This window comes from Lottia gigantea (assembly GCF_000327385.1).
Source record: "Lottia gigantea unplaced genomic scaffold LOTGIsca_140, whole genome shotgun sequence".
In the NCBI taxonomy this organism is placed as follows: Eukaryota; Metazoa; Mollusca; class Gastropoda; family Lottiidae; genus Lottia; species Lottia gigantea.
Window position 1 is genome coordinate 355,672 of NW_008707618.1, and position 21,434 is coordinate 377,105.

Consider the following 21,434-nt stretch of genomic DNA (forward strand, 5'->3'; position numbering starts at 1 on the left):
GGTTCCTTCCCTGTTGATTCAAGTCATGTGCTTTCTCACAATTCAATTTTATGGAAAATTGCTGAGTTGATTATAGGCTTGTACATGATGGGGTTGTTAATTTAGATCTATATACAGGTTATACAGACGTTCATGTACAGGTCGAGGTTATACCTTCGCATGTATATCAGAGGGGCTGACATGGAAAAGTTTGTAGTCACGCATATGAGATAATAAACTGAGGTCCTGTGTGCTACAAGTAGTGCGTATTATAAACCCACCAATAATTAGAAGTGTCTTGATCATACAATAATCCTCCCAGATTACAAATAGAAGTCCTGTGAATTTATATTTCCAAATAATAATTTTACAATGGTTGACCTTTTAATCAATCCAAAGGCAATCTTAGACTCTTAGTACTGTTTTGACAAAATGTCAGTGTAGAATTTGATACCAAATTGATCCTGCAGACCTATATGCCAGCAATATCTGCATGACATCAATCTCATACAATAAAACAGATGATGTTAAAATATTTATGATTCACTATAACAAAAGGTAAGAATACTTTTCTTGTATGTAAGAAAGGCAAGGGGTCTGTTAAATTCAGGTCAGTAAAAGCTTTATTTGCAGCTATAATATATTTTTATTTTATATACAAGAAGAGGTTGTAGCTCAGTTGGTAAGGGAGTTGGAATCTCAAATGCTTTATTTATAGCAACACTTCATTGACCCTGAGATATATTGGGGTAGGCTGTAGCTCAGTTGGTCAGAGTGTGGAATGTCGATGTCATTAGCATGCTTAGTAACCATTAGTTGTATGGAAAAACTTATCTCATGGATTCTTATTTTCATTTCACTTTGAAGACAGACTGTAGAACCTTGATGTTATTAGATAGGTTATGTTAGTGTGTATAAATCTGATGACCCTGAATAAATCTTTATTATTCATCATTCCAGTTGGCCAAAATGTACAGGATCCTGGTTCTTGAAAAAGTTGCTTCTTGCATGGTTATTGTTTTGTGATGCCAAAGGGAAGAGATCATTAGAGGTGGAGGAATCTTTAATGTGCACAGCCTGTAGTATATCAGTCATTGGTATATTTCTTTCTAGTTTCCATTATTGAGAGGAAAACAGGGTTGGATAAAAGGATAGATATATGTTTATTTGGATTGTATAAGATTCAGGATATATCATATCAGTATATAATAATAGGATATACAACATTCTTTTGGGATCTCATTAATATTTGATAGTCCAACCATGGATTTGGTCCCACCAGGCAATATTGTACAAGATAATCATTATTCTTCATTAAAGTGGCAGTCTGATTTGTTTTGTAGGACTGAAATTTCTTTTTGCTCAGATTTATGACAACTATACACCAAAATCTAGAGAAATATGTCTCTTAATTTATCTGAAAGTATCTGGCTGGTAATTTTAGAATTTCAAACTAGTTAAAAGGTATATGTTGATATTTTAACGTCACTATGTTATTTTTTGGTAGATTTTGGAAATAGAATGTACAAATTTTAGTAAAGTAAAAGCTGTACAGAAAGATATCTTGTACGAATTCGGCAGAAGGTTTCAACCCAAAATATCAAGCCATTGTAAAATCAAACACCAAACCAAAATCAACTGCTTGCTTAATAATTAGTACACTTTTATAAAAGGTTGATACATGTATCAAAATAATAATAATAATAATAATAATAAAAATCTGCACAAGTGAAACAATCCTTTTAACCAAAAATCTTGTCCAAAGCATGAAAAAATCAGGAGCAATAAATTTATAGTAGTGGACGAAATTAGATGTTTCAAATAGAGGAAGTAGAGATGCGATGGGAATATTTAAGGTTCCATGGACCCTAAACTCATTGCATGTGTCCAAAGATTATTATTGTGATGTGAGACCCAAAGAGCTGCTGGTTTGAAAACCTTCTTAAAGGGATGAAGTCATCTTGGGTTTGATTCTCAGCATAAGTCATGATATAGCTTTCAGATTTTTCAGGTTTCTCCTGTCAGTGATGAAGGTGGAAGTGGTTGACTTCTGATTGACCAACTAAACAATAACGGGACAATAAACCAAGGCTCAAGTGCTACAGACTGTGCCTTGAATGGTAGTTCCAATTTCAAAATAGTCAGGCATACATAGGCTTAGTGGGTTACACTGGCAGGTCAGAGGGACTGACATGGAAAAAGCATTGTGCTTGTGTAGTCAACTAGTCAGGGAATGCAGTTGTTTTGGAAAAAAGCGGAAATTCCAGGTGCGAGCAGAGTAGGACATTATACGTCATGTTATTTCTAGACTGATTCATTACTCTTGGGTTCAAAATCTTTCCGAAGTAATTGCGTAATTGCGTCGAAATTTGTTTTTCATTAAACTTTGTGTTGACAAGGATTTCAAAATGTCTGACTAAGTTTTTTGTGATAATTAAACTTGAGCTTTGATCTTTTAATTTTAAGTTCGGACGAAATCCACTTCATTTATAGAACATTTTTTATCATGTTTAAACTCTTGATCGTATTTTTTTCTTAAGACTATTGATCTTTTTCTTTTATCAAACTTCTTGAATGAATGAATGAATGAATGAATGATGATGTTGAAATACGGAAATTTAAAGATCTACATATCAAGTTTGTTCCAAATCACATGAGAATTGAAATCTCTATCACTTTACACAGCACATTTTGATACATTTGTCCATGTCAACAACTCCAATAACTTTTACCTAAACCGTATCAAAAACTGAATCTAATATCTTTGAATATAACAACAGCATTCCATATTTGATAAAATCTTTTGGTCATCAGACTTTCGCACACCGGCCTAGATTAGAATCCATGACATCCATTTCTTCGACGTAACCAAGTGAAAATGACATCAAATAAGATTACAGAAGCAAAAAAAAGTTGAGAACGTGGATGACATTCTATCCACATTTCCATCTGGGCGAATAAAAGTACATCAATATCTGAAATGTTAGATTTATGTTTTATGTATTAGTACAGAAGATTATGAAAGTATTTAAGTAGAATTTTAAAGATTTATTGACTTGGCTTAATGTAAAAACTTGTTAATTTTATTGCCACCGATATTTCTATATATCCGTATTATGTGTATTATTATTGATATCCAATATCAAGTTGTAGACATCGGACACCTTCGCTGCTGGACTGATTTCAAAATGCAGCCTACTTTTGAGGTCTAATTGTTTAAACAATAAAATTGCTGTTATTCGACAATGGCTGATTTTACGACTCCCTGGTGCCGCTTTGATTATGAAAATGATTCTTTCTAATCCTAAAAGTCTTTTACAGTTGTCTCAAGGTCATCAGACATAAATCAAACCTCGTTAAATACTGTGTTTTTATTGGTTTGTCAATATGATAAACTTATCTTATTAATATGGTTACTTGAATTAAAATGAAATGAAATTGGAGTCTCATATCCTAGATAACTGTAGTAAATAAAATTATATTTAAGTTTCAAATCTCATAAACAAGGGCGTATCTAGAAAATACCTGAGGGTGGGTGGGGTGTTTTTGGGAAATAAGTATGAAATGAATTTTAACTGCAATGTTCTCTGCAGTATGAAATAATATGAAATTGTATTTGAGTATTATATCCCATACAGTTATAGTTAAATTTGAAATCAATGATGAATAAATACTTTTTCAAAAACAACAGATACTTAAAAAAAAAATGGATTGTAAATTCAACATTTCTGTGTTCACTTCAATTGGTCAAGTAAAAATAATTTGTTTTATTTTCTCTTTTCAGATAGTAACTTTGTTTTGGGAAACGCACAAGGTTCTGGTGGTCCTATCGTATATTGTTCTGATGGATTCTGCGAGCTTACAGGATATTTCCGTGCCCAAGTCATGGCCAAGAGCTGTGCCTGTAAATTTCTCTATGGCAACGATACTGAGGAAGAAGAGAAAGAGAAGATTGAGGAGGCATTGCAGAATAAAACAGAACTAAAAACAGAAATTATGATGTATAAAAAAAATGGTAAGTAAGATCCTATTCCAGGTTGATCTATTAATAGTAACACTTTTTTTATTTTTAGGTCATTTAAGTGGGTTGTAAGCTGTTCCCTTGTGGCATTGTGACCTTGTGGTCTGACCCTGTACCCATCCCGTATCCATAAGCTGTTCCCTTGTGGCATTGTGACCTTGTGTACCTGCCCTGTATCCACAGGCTTTTCTTTGTGGCCCATTGACCTTGTGGCCTGACACTTTACCCGCCTTGTACCCACAGGCTGTTCCCTTGTGGCATTGTGACCTGGTGGTCTGACCCTGTACCCATCCTGTATCCATAAGCTTTTCCCTTGTGGCATTGTGACCTTGTGGTCTGACCCTGTAACCACAGGCTGTTCCCTTGTGGCATTGTGACCTTGTGGTCTGACCCTGAATCCACAAACTGTTCCCTTGTGGCATTGTGATCTTGTAGCCTAACTCTGTACCCGCCCTGTATCCACAGGCTGTTCCCTTGTGGCCCTTTGACCTTGTGGCTTGACCCTGTACCCGCCTTCTATCCACAGGCTGTTCCCTTGTGACCTTGTGGACTGACCCTGTACCCGCCCTGTATCCACAGGCTGTTCTCTTATGACCCTGTGGCCTGACCCTGTACCTGCCCTGTATCCACAGGCTGTTCCCTTGTGGCCTTGTGACCTGACCCTGTAACTGCCCTGAATCTACAGGCTGTTCCCTTGTGGTCTTGTGACCTGACCTGTACCTGCCCTGTATCTACAGACTGTTCCTTTGTGGTCTTGTGACCTGACCCTGTACCTGCCCTGTATCTACAGGCTGTTCGCTTGTGGCGTTGTGAATGTTGAGTAGAGCAAATAAACACAAGACACAACTATTAATGCCATCAGTTGTTTTTATTTATCTCGACAATGAACCCCACTACTGAAAACCAGAAGAATGAGGAGGATACTGCATTTATTTTATGCCTATCTCTGAATACAACATGTCTCTAGACAACGCCCACGGACATTAAATCAATAAAATCAGCTTCAGTCATATTGATGATATTGATAACAATGACATTGAATTTCAACAGTTTAGATGCAATATTGTATTTATAAATGAGTGATCCCTCTTGTGCAGTTGCAATAAAAGTTCATTGTTTATGTAGGATGTAAAACTCTATTTCATTTCCTTAGTTCAATCAAAAATAGAACAGTAGGATGTAAAACTATTGTATTTCAGTATTGCAAATAGTAGTAAAGGCTGTAAAACTTTTTTCTTTTTATTGCTCTTCTTTCAGGAAGTCCATTTTGGTGCCTTTTAGACATTGTTCCCATCAAGAATGAGAAGAGACAAGTTGTTCTATTTTTAGTATCACATAAAGATATAACACGAGATAAAGTAATATATAACGATACCAATGTCACAGATATCAATGGTGAGTGCCAAAGGGGTGAGTGTCACTCGACTTTTTCTCCTTTTCATCCTAAGTTAAAATTTACCTTAAGATTTTTCAACCCAATTTTCTGATAGGAGAGGCTGACATGGAAAAAGCATCAAGCCTTTCAGATGGAACAATAAACCAAAGCCTTTCTATGCTTCAAGCTGTGCACATACATCTCCTTTTCTGAATTGGGTCAGGCAACCTGACCTAGCAAAGGTCAAGTTTGGATTTCTCAACCTGGTTTTTCTGCTTGTCTGTGACGCAGATAATAGAACTGAGATGGAAAACATATGTAGTCGATCAGATGGGTCAATATACCAAGGCCCTATACGTTACAAACTGTGTACATTAAAGATCCCTTGACAGTTACAAATTCAAAAAGAGTAGGCTAGTACCATAGTTTTGGCTAAATTTCACCTCATTGTACACTGCATACATTTTGCTATCTAATGAGGACAAAAAAAATTGTTGAACTTCCCTCACCAAAAATGAAGATGAAAACATTTTTTTGATATACAATTTTACATGTTGACATGTTAGGTTTCGATTTCCATGAAATATAAAATTCTAAAGGTCATAAGAATCATGGCGCCATTGTCAGGAATCATAGAGCTGTGACCAAACTGTTTAGAGTATTGATGCCAAACAGGTTTCTATTACATTGGGAATTGGTTAAAATGGTGGAAAGGAACTAGACAATGTGAAATGCCTAGCGACCGAAACGCTTCATTGGTCCTCTTAATCAAAAATTAATTCTACCTTGCCAATTAGACATACTTCTTGCAACATGGCTGAATATTTAGCATTATTGACGAAATAATATATTTAGTGTTTTAACTTTAAGCAAAGTATGGATGCAAGATTCCTCATCTGTTTTGAGAATGGGAAATTCTTATCTTTGGAGTTCATTGAACAGAATTGAGAAGTCTAGATTAGAACATTCTACACTGTGGAGATTTTTGAAAATGTGTCATTAAGATAGCTAGTGTGAAAAAAGGGTCTGTATTCTCTTGTTTGGACATAATAAGGGATCAAAGGTCACATACATGGATTGATAATTTTGAGAACAGCCAGTGAATTCACAGAACAGAATCGAAAAAGTTCAGATTAGAATGTTCTAGAAAACAAAGATTCTTTAATGGAAATCTTTGAAACAGGTCATAGTTCCCTTATTTGGACTTTGAGTTACCTTTGAGAATAACAAGTGAATACACTGAACAAAAAGTCAACAACAACAATATTCTTCAGTCCAAATGAAGGCAGGCAGTGTCATGCAGTGTACAATCATGGAAATTTTTAAAGGACAGTGGCACACTATCGTTTTTTATTTAAATGTTAGATATAGTGTGATATGAATTTAGAATAAATTAGAAAATGGTGAACAAAATGAAAGGTAAAAAAGATGTGAAATGGTCAAGGTCATTTCAGGACTAACGATATTATATCTTCAGCACGATTAGTGAGTTCAGCACATTTGGTATTTATAGAATAATCTGCACATTCAATAAAACTGAAACAGAAATTGGAACAGAGTTCCATGTGTTGCGCACAAAAGGGTACATGCAGACAGAAATCAAATGGCGGTGAAAGGAACATTTTTAATGTGACATAATCTGATTTTGATTGAAACCAGAATTAGAACAGAAGGAATATGTTCAGAACTCACCAATCGAGCAACACCATACTACGTATGATATGTAACACATGATTTCAGAGCGAACTTTTTCTGTAAAAAGACTGGAAAGTCTTCTACATCTAGAAAATAAAGTAGACAAAGCAAACCAGACTTATTTTTGTTTTATCCATGTGCAACAGGATAGGTTGCAAAATGCATTGACAATATTTTTTCTATATTACTTAATACTTCAAGCATCAAAAAGTGTTTTGTCACTTTCAACCAGTCTGTTGTATTGCCAATAAATTTTATTTTCGGTTTTAGATATACCAGTCCCTTTTTCTATGGCTGATTATACAAGAAATTTAAGAGGCTGCAAAAACAATTGTGTCAAAATCAACCAGTACCTTTTCTATGGAACAGTATTAGTCTTTTTTCTATTGTAGATAATACTGGAGATTCCCACGAAGAGAAGGATGAAGACATGTTATCACCCCACACTGATCTTCCAGAGAACTATAACTACGGCAGACGACGAAGCAGAGCTGTTCTCTATCAACTGTCTGGACAGTTCGACAACAAAAATAAACAAAACAACAAGGCCAAGAACAAGTTGAAACAGGTTTGTGCTCTTTGTTGTCTGCTATCTTTTCTCTTATTAGCCGATGTACGCCCCTTTGTGACTACTTCTGATAATATAAGCATGTGGATCTGCATTAACATGATCAGGTGACAAGGGCTGCCCCCAAGCGGTAAAATGTGCTTGTCATTGTTGGCAAAACAATTTGTGGTGCAATATTGAATTAGAAGGATCCTAAGAAATATTTTGTGTTCATTTCAGCTTGGTAATTTTTCTGGAAGCATGCCAGAATATAAAGTACAGGAAGTGCAGAAATCAAGGTTTATCATCGTGCATTATGGGATATTTAAAATTGGCTGGGATTGGCTGATATTATTATGTACATTTTATATCGCTATTATGGTACCGTATAATGCAGCATTTCAAGGGCGTGACAGATCACGAGATTCTGTATATTCTGATGTCGTGGTTGAAATTTTGTTTATTATTGGTAAGTAATCTCCCCTTTCTATTTTCTTGAATTTTGGGGAAAATGGCTCATGTGTACAGAGTTGATGGTAGAAAAGACATTATCAAAATCATCTAATTTTTGCTATAGATTGGGTTTGAGGGGGTTCTGTTTCTCAGTCATTAAGAGAATTAGAAACTTTCCTCATTATTCCAATCAACCCAGCTAAAATGGGTACAAATAATCTGAGAAAGATCAATGTCAAGAGGTTTAGCCAAGAACAGCTGGTAGACAGGATTTTCATGAATTAAGTTGTATAAAATGGTTGTTTCTATATTTCTTTTATCTATAAATATTAAAACAGAACCTGAAAATATATTATTACTCAGAGTTTCACTTCATTCGATCTTCATACAACTGACCTATTTCAGCCTATGTCTCTACTGAAGTTGGACAAGTAGAACTTTTTATTTAGTCTACATTTTGAGACAAATTTAAAACATTTGTTTCAAGATGTGTACTTAGGGGTATTAATGGTTACATCGTTTGGTTTTATTCATGTAAATTTTAGCTCTGCAAGCTCTCTCAGTTGGTTCTTTAATTATTTGTAGTTCAATCTAAAGTCTTTTGGAATCATTTGGTAACCAGAGATCAGATTTTACTTCTGAAAAGTGATACACACAGCTATAATAGAGATAAGAAAAAAGATGCACTTACCTGAAATTGAGCAATTATTTGAAGTCTAAACAGTTGTATGTTCTTCTTGAATAGATTGGTTACCAGACATCACATCTGTAGTCTGAAAAGAGATACACATAGCTGCAATTGAGCTCTATGAGCTCTATCAGCTATATAAGCGGATATTTACATACCTGAAAATTTTTTTATTTATTTTTCAGATATTTTGTTGAATTTCCGAACTACATTTGTATCGAAAGGAGGGCAGGTGGTATATATGTCTCGACTAATAGCTATGAACTATATTAAAGGATGGTTTTTATTGGATTTACTAGCTGCTATACCCTTTGATTTACTCTACGCTTTCCAGATTGATACGGTAAGAACATTTTATCACTCTTGTGATAAAGGTTAAAGGGACTGGTAGTCAACTGCTCATAGTTTGTGTTCATATTGTATTAGAGTAACAAACTGTGCACTATAATAGAAAATTAATTCACACAATTATACAGTAGTTGTTTGTGATATTAATGTTCAAATGAAAAATGTTGGAATCACAGGAAACATAAATATTTATAATAAAATCAAAATGGTGCAAATTGAAGCTAAATGTGTTCCAGATAAACAAATAGAAATTAGAAAACCAATTCAAATCATTAAATAAAAGTCTTTAAGATTGTTATATGTTCACATTCAAAAGTTTTGATCAATATTTTCTTAGTTATTGCCCTTGAGTGAGTAGTAATTGTTCAAAAAATCATACCAAGCTACAATTATTTTGTTGTCTGGGCAAATAAATTTTTTAACCATGATAGTTGTGAGTTTGAGTTAAAAAGAAATTGATAACTTTTACAGGTCTATAATAATTTTGTAAGTTTTTAACTTTTTTCGCTGACTAGGGAGCAATTAGCACAAAACTCTGGTACTTTTATGGAAATTCTGAGTTGCAAGTGCAGGCAGAGTACACTATTGCTTTGAAAATATTAATTCATTTCAAAGAGAATTTATTTTTCATTTTTTTCTGTGGGTCACTTGCTCATATTAAAAGCTTGGTCCATCAATTGGGAGGTATTCTGGGATATTCTTAACAGAACATTGTTTGAATTGAATAATTAATTGTAACAGTTAACTTTAATAATACAGCCACTCTTTAACTTTAGCAAAAAAAGACCAGGTCATAATGAGAATGAGTAAAGTGTCACCCAGAAATGAAATGAATTACAGTGGCCAGGGCTGCAGTTTTCATCAATAAATGAAAATATTTTACTTTAAATGCACAGAGTGAAAATCTTTTTCATTTAAAAAATCACAGAATAGTCAGAATTGTTTTCTTTTTGCACATATTAAAATCTAATTTGTAAATGTAATTGTTTCGAGTTTGTGTCTCCATCATCAGATGAAATTCTTTTCCAGCTTGTGTTGAGTTGAACTGCTGTTAATAGTAGTCAGAATTTATACTAACAAATCATAAATAGATACAAATAAATATAATTAAAAAATCTTTAAATTCACTGCCAAAAGGAAAACTGAAGGAAAATATATTCAATTGTACTGGAAACAGTAATAACGTGAATCGAGGTACATTTGACTCAAGAAATATAGGTTCACAAAATATCGAAATTAAATGTTGAGGCTGGGATTTAAAATATGACAAATCTGTAGAAGCACAAAGCACAAAGCTCCTGCATCTTAGAGGGTTCTTCTCCAAGAAAATTTTTGATAAATAGAATGGATTAGGAGCATTGTGACACTTATTTTGGAACAAAAACAATTGGGTACCATTTTTGCCCCACTGGCGACACCACTGTTTCCCAATATTGTGATAAATATCGTACAGTATTCCTTACATCCTGATACATATTGTATCTTAACACGATTGGCAATACCTAATCATCAGTAGGCCTTTGAGAAATAGTGGCATTACTTTCTGACATGAAAAAACTTGAAATCAAAAGTCATCAAATCCCAAGATAACATTAAACAAAGAAAACCATAAAAAATGAAAAATAATAGAATTACAAATATCTGTAGAACTTAAAAGGTCAAGTATTCAACATTGCAACAAGTAATACCATGTAATAACATAAAAAATATTTTGTATGAATTATAGATGACTGAAGATTCCCTACTAATAACATTATGTTGTGAAATATGGTTTATTGTTGTTAAATACAATATTTCTTCAATTTTATTGCTTTGTCACTTTCTTTTTTGTATTTTTCTTCTTAAATTCAGAAGTCTTTGAACTATATTGTGTTTTTGCTTCACTTTACTTTTAAAGATGCAGTATGCAACATTTTCATTATCAAAAGAGGGTAAAATATATCTTATATTTGTTATTTACTATATATCTAATTGATCAAACTGAATTTGTTTTAAAAGGGTTAATTAAAAATGAAATGTATCACTTGTTAAGAAAGCAGCTTTAACTAGTTTTGTTGTTGGGCCTTATAAAGGCACGGTAGTATTAGTTGCTGTAGAAGATATATTTCTCTGTAATTTGGGGTTCATTTTCCTTAAATCTGTTCATCTTTTGTCCTATATCAACAAAACAACTTAGGGGCTGTAAAAGGTTAATGTAAACCTTTTAGATAGTTTTTGCAATCTGAATAATTTTTTGTTCATTCAGATTGGAAAAAGTTTATACATAAAATTTGTGTGCCATACATTTAAGCAGTAAGTTCAAAAAGCTTCTTTAGAAAGATTTTCATAATTAAGATTAAAAATATTTTTAAATTGAAAATTTTACCACAGAAAACTGATATAAGAAAATCTGTGGTAAAATTTTATGAGTAACCCGATTCTTATAATGTTGTTTATCATGCTAGTGTATATATTGGTTTGTAATTATAGATATAATTGAATTATATGATACTGGCTTTTATTACTACACCAGTCCATATTTAATTAAAAATTGACACAAAAACATGTTCTTGTAGTAAACAAGAAAGATTAGGTTTGTTTCCTTTTTAGATTCTTGCTTGCTAACCTGAAGGTCCAGGGTTCAATCCTGGCATAGGTCGAGATAAGTTGGACTTTCAAGCCAGTTTTCCCCTATCAGTAATGCAGGTCAGAAGGGCTGAACATGGAAGAAATGGGAAGAAATGGTTAGTGATTAGGAAGGGGCAATAAACTGAGGCCCAGCGTGCTACAGACTGTGCATGTTAAAGATCACTCGAGAAAAGAGTAGACTAATACAGCTGTCCTGACAAATTTCCTACATTTCCAAATCTTTACTAGCTTAAGCAGATGCATGAAAGACAAATGTAAAACCCTATTTATTTATCTACCTGTGTTGACTATTAGTAGCTAAACCTTGTATTAGGGATAGAGGTGATAAATATTCACAATGTCACATGATTTTTAAACTGCTCTTTAACATGTTTCTATCATAGTCATTAGGTCATTTTGTTTTGTAGACATGAACACACAAACACAGATGATATATAAGTGTACTAGCCACCCCATTTGTGTGAAAGAGTCATTTTGGTCACAATTTAATAAAAATACTTATCAGTAACCAGTGATTATAGTTCACAACTTATTATGTTATTATTATATATACAGGCAAACAGATTGTGACACCATAGTCATTTTGTTTTCTTTGAACCCCAAAATCCAACATGGATTATCATGGCTGCAGAGAAATGTGCTTAGTATACTCTCAGTTTTCTGTGGACAGATTGAAGAACAGGCTATCAAGGGATGAATGTTAAATCTGTTTCGTACACCTTTAGGTCATCAAGTAACCATAACTTTATTAATCGCTCCTTTCAAATGTTACAAAAGAAATCCAATAATGTCAGCTATTGTTTCCTGTCCCTGGTGAATTCAGCCAATCAGCACTGGTCATTTACAGTAATGTCTCCATTGTCACGGCAACCCAACAGTCTCTATACAAAATGCTTTTCTGATTATGACAAATAAGAAGTCTATTAGAACCTACGAGAAATTTTCAATTTGATTACATTAAATACTATTCCCACTCTTTAATATCAATCAAATTCATCTAGGATTGCTGATTGACTTATTAAAGGGTAACTACCTAGAAATTTCTAAACAAAAACATATGATAGCTGACACAAAAATTGGAAATATAAACATTTGAAACAAATTAAAGGAATATTTGGTGGGAATATTAGATTTACCAGCTGATGTAATTCAGTTCCAATTATACCTGTAACATTTATCAGAATGAATATTTAACTTTGCATTGGCATACAGTTGTAATTCCTTCTTGTGTTAAGTTATGCTATAAACTGATATTGCAAAAGACATTCACCAATTTTGGGGGTTAATTTGGGTCTTGGGTCTAAAATTTGTAACTGCTTGAAAGTGGTATTATCCCTTCAAATATACCGCAAACTGAGAATTTCACTTTTCCTTTCTCTGAATGTCTATAAGTCTCAAGAAAAGACAAGCCGTCATAACTTTCATGTACAGAAAGAAAGATGCTGGCCCAGCTTTTGCCCACCCACATTCAAAATATTTATCATTTTACTTAGTGAAAGAATGGTCTGATGTTTCCTAGAAACACCACTGCGTGCAGATAATTCTGAACACTATAACTGATAAGCTTAGCTAGAAATATCCGATTTCAGAGACTAAAGTATGAATGGTCAAATTGAGGTGGAAACTTTCCCTTTAAGACAAATAGTTTGTGGGCCACTGTCTTATCCAATTTTCTCATTTTATATTCCAGGGTACATTTATCCATCTGCTAAAAGTTGCCAGATTATTACGACTCGCCAGATTATTTCAAAAAATAGACCGTTACTCCCAATACAGTATTCTCGTTGTTACATTACTCATGTCTATGTTTGCCTTGGGTGCTCATTGGCTGGCTTGTATCTGGTATGCCATTGGTCAAAGTGAGCTGGAGAACAACCCTTCTAATTGGTCTGTAGGTAAGTCCTTGTTTGCTAAATTTTACTGCCAAAAATATTAGCACTTTCGTTTGTAAACCAAATGTTACTATAAAAAAAACAAAATGGTGGACTATAAATATTGACTGTGGAGCGTCTGGTAAAAAATCCTAAAGTTTTTGTCACAATTTACTATACAGACTGCAATACCCTTTTAGGATTCAAAATTGTTCATTATACACACAAATACAGTAAAGATTATTAAGAGACTTGTATGATTGTAAAAACTATGATTTTAAATTGTATTTGTATTTGATTTGTTGATAATACAAACATGACTTGAATTGTTTACTTTTCTTTCTGATTTAAATATGTTGACATAACAAAAACATAACACAAAAACATGGCAGAATTATTTCTTCACTATTTGATTTTATCATTTTAAACTTAAAGCATTTTAACTGTCAGAGGATGATAAATATGTGGGAACTTGTTTTAAAAATTCATGCAGTGACATATTTCCACCAATGTTTTTTTTTTCAAATTTATGAAACTTCGGCACCAACATATTTTCTTGAAATGTATGGAACTGCATACAATTCCAAAATATCCAAACTTACAAAATTGAGTGAATATAATTATGTGTTTCATGAATATGCAAAACCAAATTGTTCCTGTTTTATATTTTAACAACCCACCTTTACAGCATTTTTGATTGGTTAGCATACATTGAAATCACTTGTTTTCTTTACTAGAATGCACTTTCCAACATTGATCAAGTGAAATTCTTATGCAACAAAGAATCGTTGAGGCATTCAACCAATCAAATGCTCCAGTTATTAAAATAATTCTGGGGTTGACTTGTAGACCCAGTCCCTTTTTCATTGTTCATTCATTTTCATGTTGACATCATATAAATTCAAGGTAAAATTTTGCTTATGTGACAGATTTTTTCCATCCGATGTTATAAATACATTCTTAACAAATCTCGAATCAATTTTCCAAATTAATGTTTGATGTTTTTCCAATTAAACCTTATAGTTGATTGTTTGTGAGAATTGTTAGACAGTTGTCAATGAATAATAGATGAAATTTACATGAGCATTTTTAAAACAATAGGAGATTTATATAATTATGTTACATAATGTGAAGATAAATTTTTAGAGTAACAATTTAGGTTCTGGAGGTTCCAGTCTATAAGATTACTGGCTGTTTAAACCTCTTTGTAATAATCTTTCCTGGATTATTTGGTTGACTGGAATGATGAGGAAAGATGACTTATTTACAGCTGGATTGACCTATCCATGATTCACCATTTTCAGGGGTTGATTTGTGTCTTAAATATATGTAAATAGTCTTTAGAAGTACTAGAACTGTACATCAATAGCATAATTCCATTTACCTCAAACTAGAAATTTAACTTTCTATTTCTACATATATCTTTTTTATATATGGCGGAGTATTAAGCAAAAGACGAGACGTCATTTTAATTTTCAAACGTGAATTATTCTAGACAATAAAGGATTTGAAGGCTCAAATTTTTGAAATTCCCATTTCTGAATCTAAGGTTAGTCAAACGAATCTATCGTTTTAAAGTCATAAGCTTCAAGTGAAACAAACTTTTATAAATTTTTCTTGAAGTGTAGACATGGAAACAAGTTCTACTTGACAATAAGTAAGGAAGCAGGCTGAGATAGGTCATATGTCTGAAGAAACTGAGTAACCATATGTTTCAGGTTCTATTTTTAGGGCAGCATGTTAAAATGTTGTAAATTATACTTGAAAATATTTAAATCCATGTCAAATTGAATATATCTTAAAAGGGTTAATAAAAAACATATACTACATATTTCTCTACAATAGGTAATCATTTAGCTTTAATGTGTACAGTAGATTTCCAAAACCAGCTAACAAAAATAACAAATTTAAAATGTTTACTTTTCAATTTACAATTTGCAATTTTCAAAATAATATGTTTCATAAGCCACATTAAAGGAAGGTCATCTTTGTGGTCATCTATGCTAAGATCAGATATTACCAACAACACACAACACTTTTGAGTTGTTGAAGCTCTTTTTTCCCAATTTCCATTTGCACCATCACACACAAGAACATTAATCATTCAAAGACACAAACTGACAAATTATAAAGATTTTTCTAAGTGTCATGACCACTGATTAGTGTGGTAATACACATATAGAATGTCGGAGTACTGAGAACTTTTAAAACTGACATAAGAGGGAAATCAATTGCAGCTAAAAACATGAGATATCATAGAGAACACTGTATATACTTTAATTATTAAAATGTATCTTGGTCATTTTCTTGGTTACACCAACCAAAATGGTAATGGGTTCTAATCTCGGTCGGGATGTGAAAGTCTGGTGACCTTGAATAACTGAATAAGCCATCTTTTTTATACGCCCACGTTGTAATGTGGACGTATATTGTCGTTATCCACGTCCGTCTGTCTGTCCACAATTGGCTTGTGAACGGGATAGAGACTACAGTTTTCATCTGATTCGAATGAAATTTTGTGTGATCATTTATATTGATGAGATCTTTGAAGAGTTTGATATTCAAGTTATTGCCCTTGATTTATGAAAAACGCGTCAAAATAGAGAGTACAATTTTTATCCTATTTAAATGAAACTTGATATGATCATTTATAATGATGAGATCTTAGTCAAGATTGAATCTGACAATTTTTCGATCAACAGAATTTGAGTTATTGCCCATGACTTAGTAAAAACTCATCAAAATTTGTTGGTGATAGAGGTGACAGTTTATGTCAGAATTTGATTAAATAATGTGTCTTTTTTTAAATCAACAATATCTCGCACAAATTAGATTTGGTGACTGCCCTTGATATACTGAAAATGTATCAGGAAAGTGGGCGTATCTTGCTAGGCAACCACTTCTTAAAATATTCCAGTCAACCCAGGTGTAAATGGGTATGGCTAACCTGAACAGGATGAATGCCAAGAATGACTTTTCCAAAAAGGTATAGAACCTCATGATATTGTACAAATATTCTAGAAATTTGAAAAAAATGATCACTTATATATATTTGAGTAGTTCCTATTGGGTACTTCTTTAAAGGGACAGTCTGATTTTTTGGTTTGAAAATCTTTTTGTTGAAATTTATGAAAACTGTACACCAACATCAAAACTAGGTCAAGCTACTTAATTAACAATTATTACTGTTCATTTTTAATCAACCCTATTAAAACAAATTCAGTTTGATCAGGTAGATACATAGAAGTAAATAGTGACAAATATTGTTTAACAAAAACACTGTAAAAGTAGAATTTGTCAAATAACATTGAAAATAAGATTTAGAAAATATGCTTTTTGTAGTTGAAGAATTTGTGAAAAACCTTTTCTAATAATTCTATTTTTGGCACTTTATTCAAAATTGATAATGCCAAACTTCATTTGATCTCTTTATATTGTCAAAATGTTTCTAAGAATAAATCGAATTAGCCGAAATTGGACATGTTATGTGTTTGAGAAGCTCAAGAAACATTTTAAAATTGATCTGGCGTCAAATTAGTTCCAAATGAATCAATTTGCTTTGAATAGCTCCACATCAGTAATATAGTCCTAAACATCTGCCTCTATTCCAGCCACTGATAGCTATTGTGAAAGTTGTTGGCTGGTGTATTGTCAGAAACAATAGGCCTGTTTTATGGGGATTTTCCACATCTACAAGGTGTGCATTTTCTGACACATATTTATAACCTTGAAAAATTACCAAACTCTGGTGCTTGTTTAAAAAGGCTTTGATAGAATTGCAGACATGACATAAATGGTGTAGGAACATAATGATGGTTTGATTGAACTACAAAAATACCTGCCTGTCTGAATAAATCACGGTTTGGTGGATTCACTGTAAAGAAATAGGTTTAAAACAGCTGCACACTCAGAGGGTGTAAAAATAGCCACCAGAGGCTGGAATAGAGACAGATGTTTTGGACTAACCAGTAATGCAGAAAAACTCTGAAAATGATGGACTTGAAAAATGCTGCAAATTGACGGAAACATTGTTAGTATTAGAAATATAACATATGTCAATATTTTATTGGTCCACCGAGATTTGCCGCCATCGATCAAAATCCAGTAAGGTCAACAAAGATGCTTCTGTTATTTTGTTTATCTTTGATCTTTGTTTTTCTGTTTTTGTACAAAATTGTTTTGTTCTACATGTACAGTAAAACCTGTATTAAAGATCACTCAAGCAAAGAGAAAGAATAATATGGAATATTACACCCTCCACTTCTGCATTTGATCAAAACTAGAACAAAGAAGGGCAACAGGACATTTGTTATGTGTTACATGTACAGTACAAACTGTAGTGAGTGAAATGGAGCACTATATCCTACTATTCTTCACCTGATTGGGTTCAAATGTATGACTGTGACTTGTTTGGTCAATGTTTATTTAAACAGCTATACATAATTCTGTGGCATCTTAAGCGGTCACTAAAGATGAAAGAATCGATACATGCAGAATTTACTACTTGGAAACATCATGAATCAAAATTAACATCAACAAAATAGCGCATATTTGGTGGGTACATTAATTCCTTGCGTTACAGTAATTAAACAATATCACATGTGCTATAGAGAACTCATTTGCATAATTATACATGGTTCTCTTTGCCTGTCACTGAAAATTTGACTAGTGATTTGTCACTGTGGCATTAAACGGAATAATTCTATAATTCTACCCTCATGGGTTTAACAACCAACTCTATACACTTGCAAGTTTATCATTTTACCCAGTTTGTTTAGATTGAAATCAAATTAATTCTTATTTTTGGGAAATAGTGGTAAAAGGATCAAGTTCTATGGTAGACTGATATTATTTCTTTAGTATGAAGAGTTCACATTGTGGTCAACTCATTGAATTCAGACTTGTTCTTGTACAAAATATGTTCACAGACTGGTTCTTGTACCAAATATGTTCAAAGACTTGTTCTTGTACAAAATATGTTCACAGACTTGTTCTTGTTCAAAATATATTCACAGACTTGTTCTTGTTCAAAATACCTGAAGGGAATTGACATGGCCTTGAAACAAACTAATTAAATTTACATTAGAACTAATCATTAAATAGAAATATTTAAACAGGATTCAATACAGTGAATAAAGTTAAAGAAATAGATTGTTTGGTTTAAGAAAACAAATTCAAATCTATAATTTCAATATTAATGTCAAGGACTGTTATGATTAGTTCTTTAAGGGAGAGTGTGTGCCTGCTTCATTAAAACATAAATTACCTTTTATTTAAAGGTGCTTGTTGATTTTTAAATGTCAGTTTTGGAAATAATCCTCGTTGAATATATGTAAATAGTCTTCAGAAATACTTGAATAGCACAAAAATTGCATAATTCCTCCAAAAACACCTCAAATTAGAAATTTCATATTCTTTTTCTATAGATGTCTGTTCAATATATGGCAGAGTCTCTCAATAAAAGACAAGTCGTCATTTTAACTTTCAAACACGAATAACTCAGGACATACATGTATTTGATTGGTACGATTGGTCAAATGCATAGTGAACCTATCCCTTTCATTCTAGTATTCCATCAATACGTTTGGCTTTTTATTTTTTTCAGGCTGGTTATATGAACTCGGTGAAAGACTGGATGAACCAATCATCAACAAGACAAAACCAGACGTCACCATATCCTACTTAACAGCATTTTATTTCACCTGTAGTTCTATCACGAGTGTAGGGTTTGGAAACGTCTCTGCCAATACCACTGCTGAAAAAATATTCTCTGTATGCGCCATGCTGATTGGAGGTAGGTTTGTATGTAGGCATATTCAAATTATGAGGTCAAAGGTTAAATCTACTGGTGATACTTTATTTTTTTGACATGGGTATTGAAATGTAAATGGTACAGGGTATGAGAATTTGGTTTGAATAAGCCTATATAGCAGTTTTTATATGGTATCTTGATGCTCTTTGACTGTTTGTGTCAAAATAAATTCTGAAAATTATTTTAGGAAGCAAATTCCTTTAACCTTTGACCTCCTGACCTTTTCATATATCTTAACTTTTCAGCAATGATGCATGCAGTAGTTTTTGGTAATGTAACTGCAATAATTCAACGTATGTACGCCAGGCGTGCCAATTTTCACTCCAAAACTAAAGACCTCAAGGACTTTTTCCGGACTCATCACATTCCGAAGGAATTGAAACAACGAATGCAGGAATACTTTCAGACCATGTGGTCAATGAATCATGGGATTGATATTAATGAGGTAAGTTCTATGGGTAGCAACAAGAGCTACAGTCTAACATGACTAACAAATTCCAACAAAATAACAGAAATGATAAAAGCTACTATTTATCATGACTAACAAATGCCTAATAAGAGCAAGTCTAACATGACTAACAAATGCCTACAAAATAACAAGATAATAAGAGCTAGTCTAACATGATTAACAAATACCTAATAAGAGCTAGTCTATCATGACTAACAAATGCCTACAAAATAACAAGATAATAAGAGCTAGCCTAACATGACTAACAAATGCCTAATAAGAGCTAGTCTATCATGACTAACAAATGCCTACAAAATAACAAGATAATAAGAGCTAGTCTGACATGATTAACAAATACCTAATAAGAGCTAGTCTATCATGACTAACAAATGCCCACAAAATAACAAGATAATAAGAGCTAGCCTAACATGACTAACAAATGCCTAATAAGAGCTAGTCTATCATGACTAACAAATGCCTAATAAGAGCTAGTCTAACATGACTAACAAATGCCTAATAAGAGCTAGTCTAACATGACTAACAAATGCCTACAAAATAACAAGATAATAGAGCTACAGTCCTATAAATCCAGCAATTCCTGATATTTTTCAGGTTTTGAAAGACTTTCCTGAAGAAATGCGAGGAGAAATCAACTTACAGCTCCATAAAGAAGTTCTGTCGCTACCAATCTTTGAGAATGCAACACAAGGATGTTTGAAATCCATCTCTCTTCAAACAAAGAGAGTGTTTTGTGCCCCTGCTGAGTTTTTAACACGCCGAGGAGATACCGTCAACTATATCTATTATCTTTGTAGTGGGTCCATGGAAGTTTTGAAGGATGACATGGTGGTAGCCATATTAGGTAAGAAAATTATGGTGTTTTTTGTGATTGATATCATTATTAAAAGAGAGAGCCATGCTTCAATAAGAGCAGTTTGTCCCAACATAAGCTTTACTCAAGATATGTCTGCATTCAATTTTTAGCAAACTGTGGTTACCCCTGCTGTATCTTTTTAATTGAATATGGAATTAAATAATTTCTGGAAAAACTTAAAAGGGCATTCTGTTTTTTTCGTACCGCAAATTATAATTTTTTTTTTTGGTCAAAATTGTGAAAACCCTCTTTACCGGTAATTATCCCACAGAATTATAAATGAAACATATCAAATCTTTGTTTCCCCTTGCAGGAAAAGGAGATTTATTTGGTTCAGACATCAGCTTTACGGAACCAGTGAGTACATCGCATGGTGATGTTCGGTCACTAGCATACTGTGAACTACAATGTATATCAATACGAGGGTTGCTAGATGCACTGGCCCTGTATCCAGAGTTTGCTGATAAGTTTTCTGAGGATATCCAGCATGATCTGACGTATAATTTAAGAGATTGTCGAGAAGATGAGGAAAAGGTATGAACTATTTATTATTTGAGGGGATAATAAATCAGAGAATTTGGACATTTAAAAATGGTAGGTCCCTTGAAAATTTGGTCAGGAAAAAACAAAAATCGATAGAATTGGGCATCCCGTCGGTAGAACAGTGGACAACATGCAAAAGGGGTAGAAACCCG

The 21,434-nt window shown here is 33.1% G+C and overlaps 1 protein-coding gene across 1 annotated transcript; it reads left to right on the forward strand.

Moving 5' to 3' along the window:
* Positions 1-3,765: 3,765 nt before the first annotated feature.
* Positions 3,766-21,279, forward strand: LOTGIDRAFT_139826 (hypothetical protein; the record flags this gene model as incomplete). The annotated part of the gene is made up of 10 exons (XM_009049883.1): positions 3,766-3,998; positions 5,262-5,379; positions 7,489-7,638; positions 7,858-8,086; positions 8,944-9,101; positions 13,425-13,629; positions 19,211-19,399; positions 19,663-19,862; positions 20,478-20,727; positions 21,053-21,279. Coding segments are annotated over 10 exons (1,959 nt in total), but the record flags the coding sequence as incomplete, so codon positions are not given.
* Between the last annotated feature and the right edge of the window lie 155 nt (positions 21,280-21,434).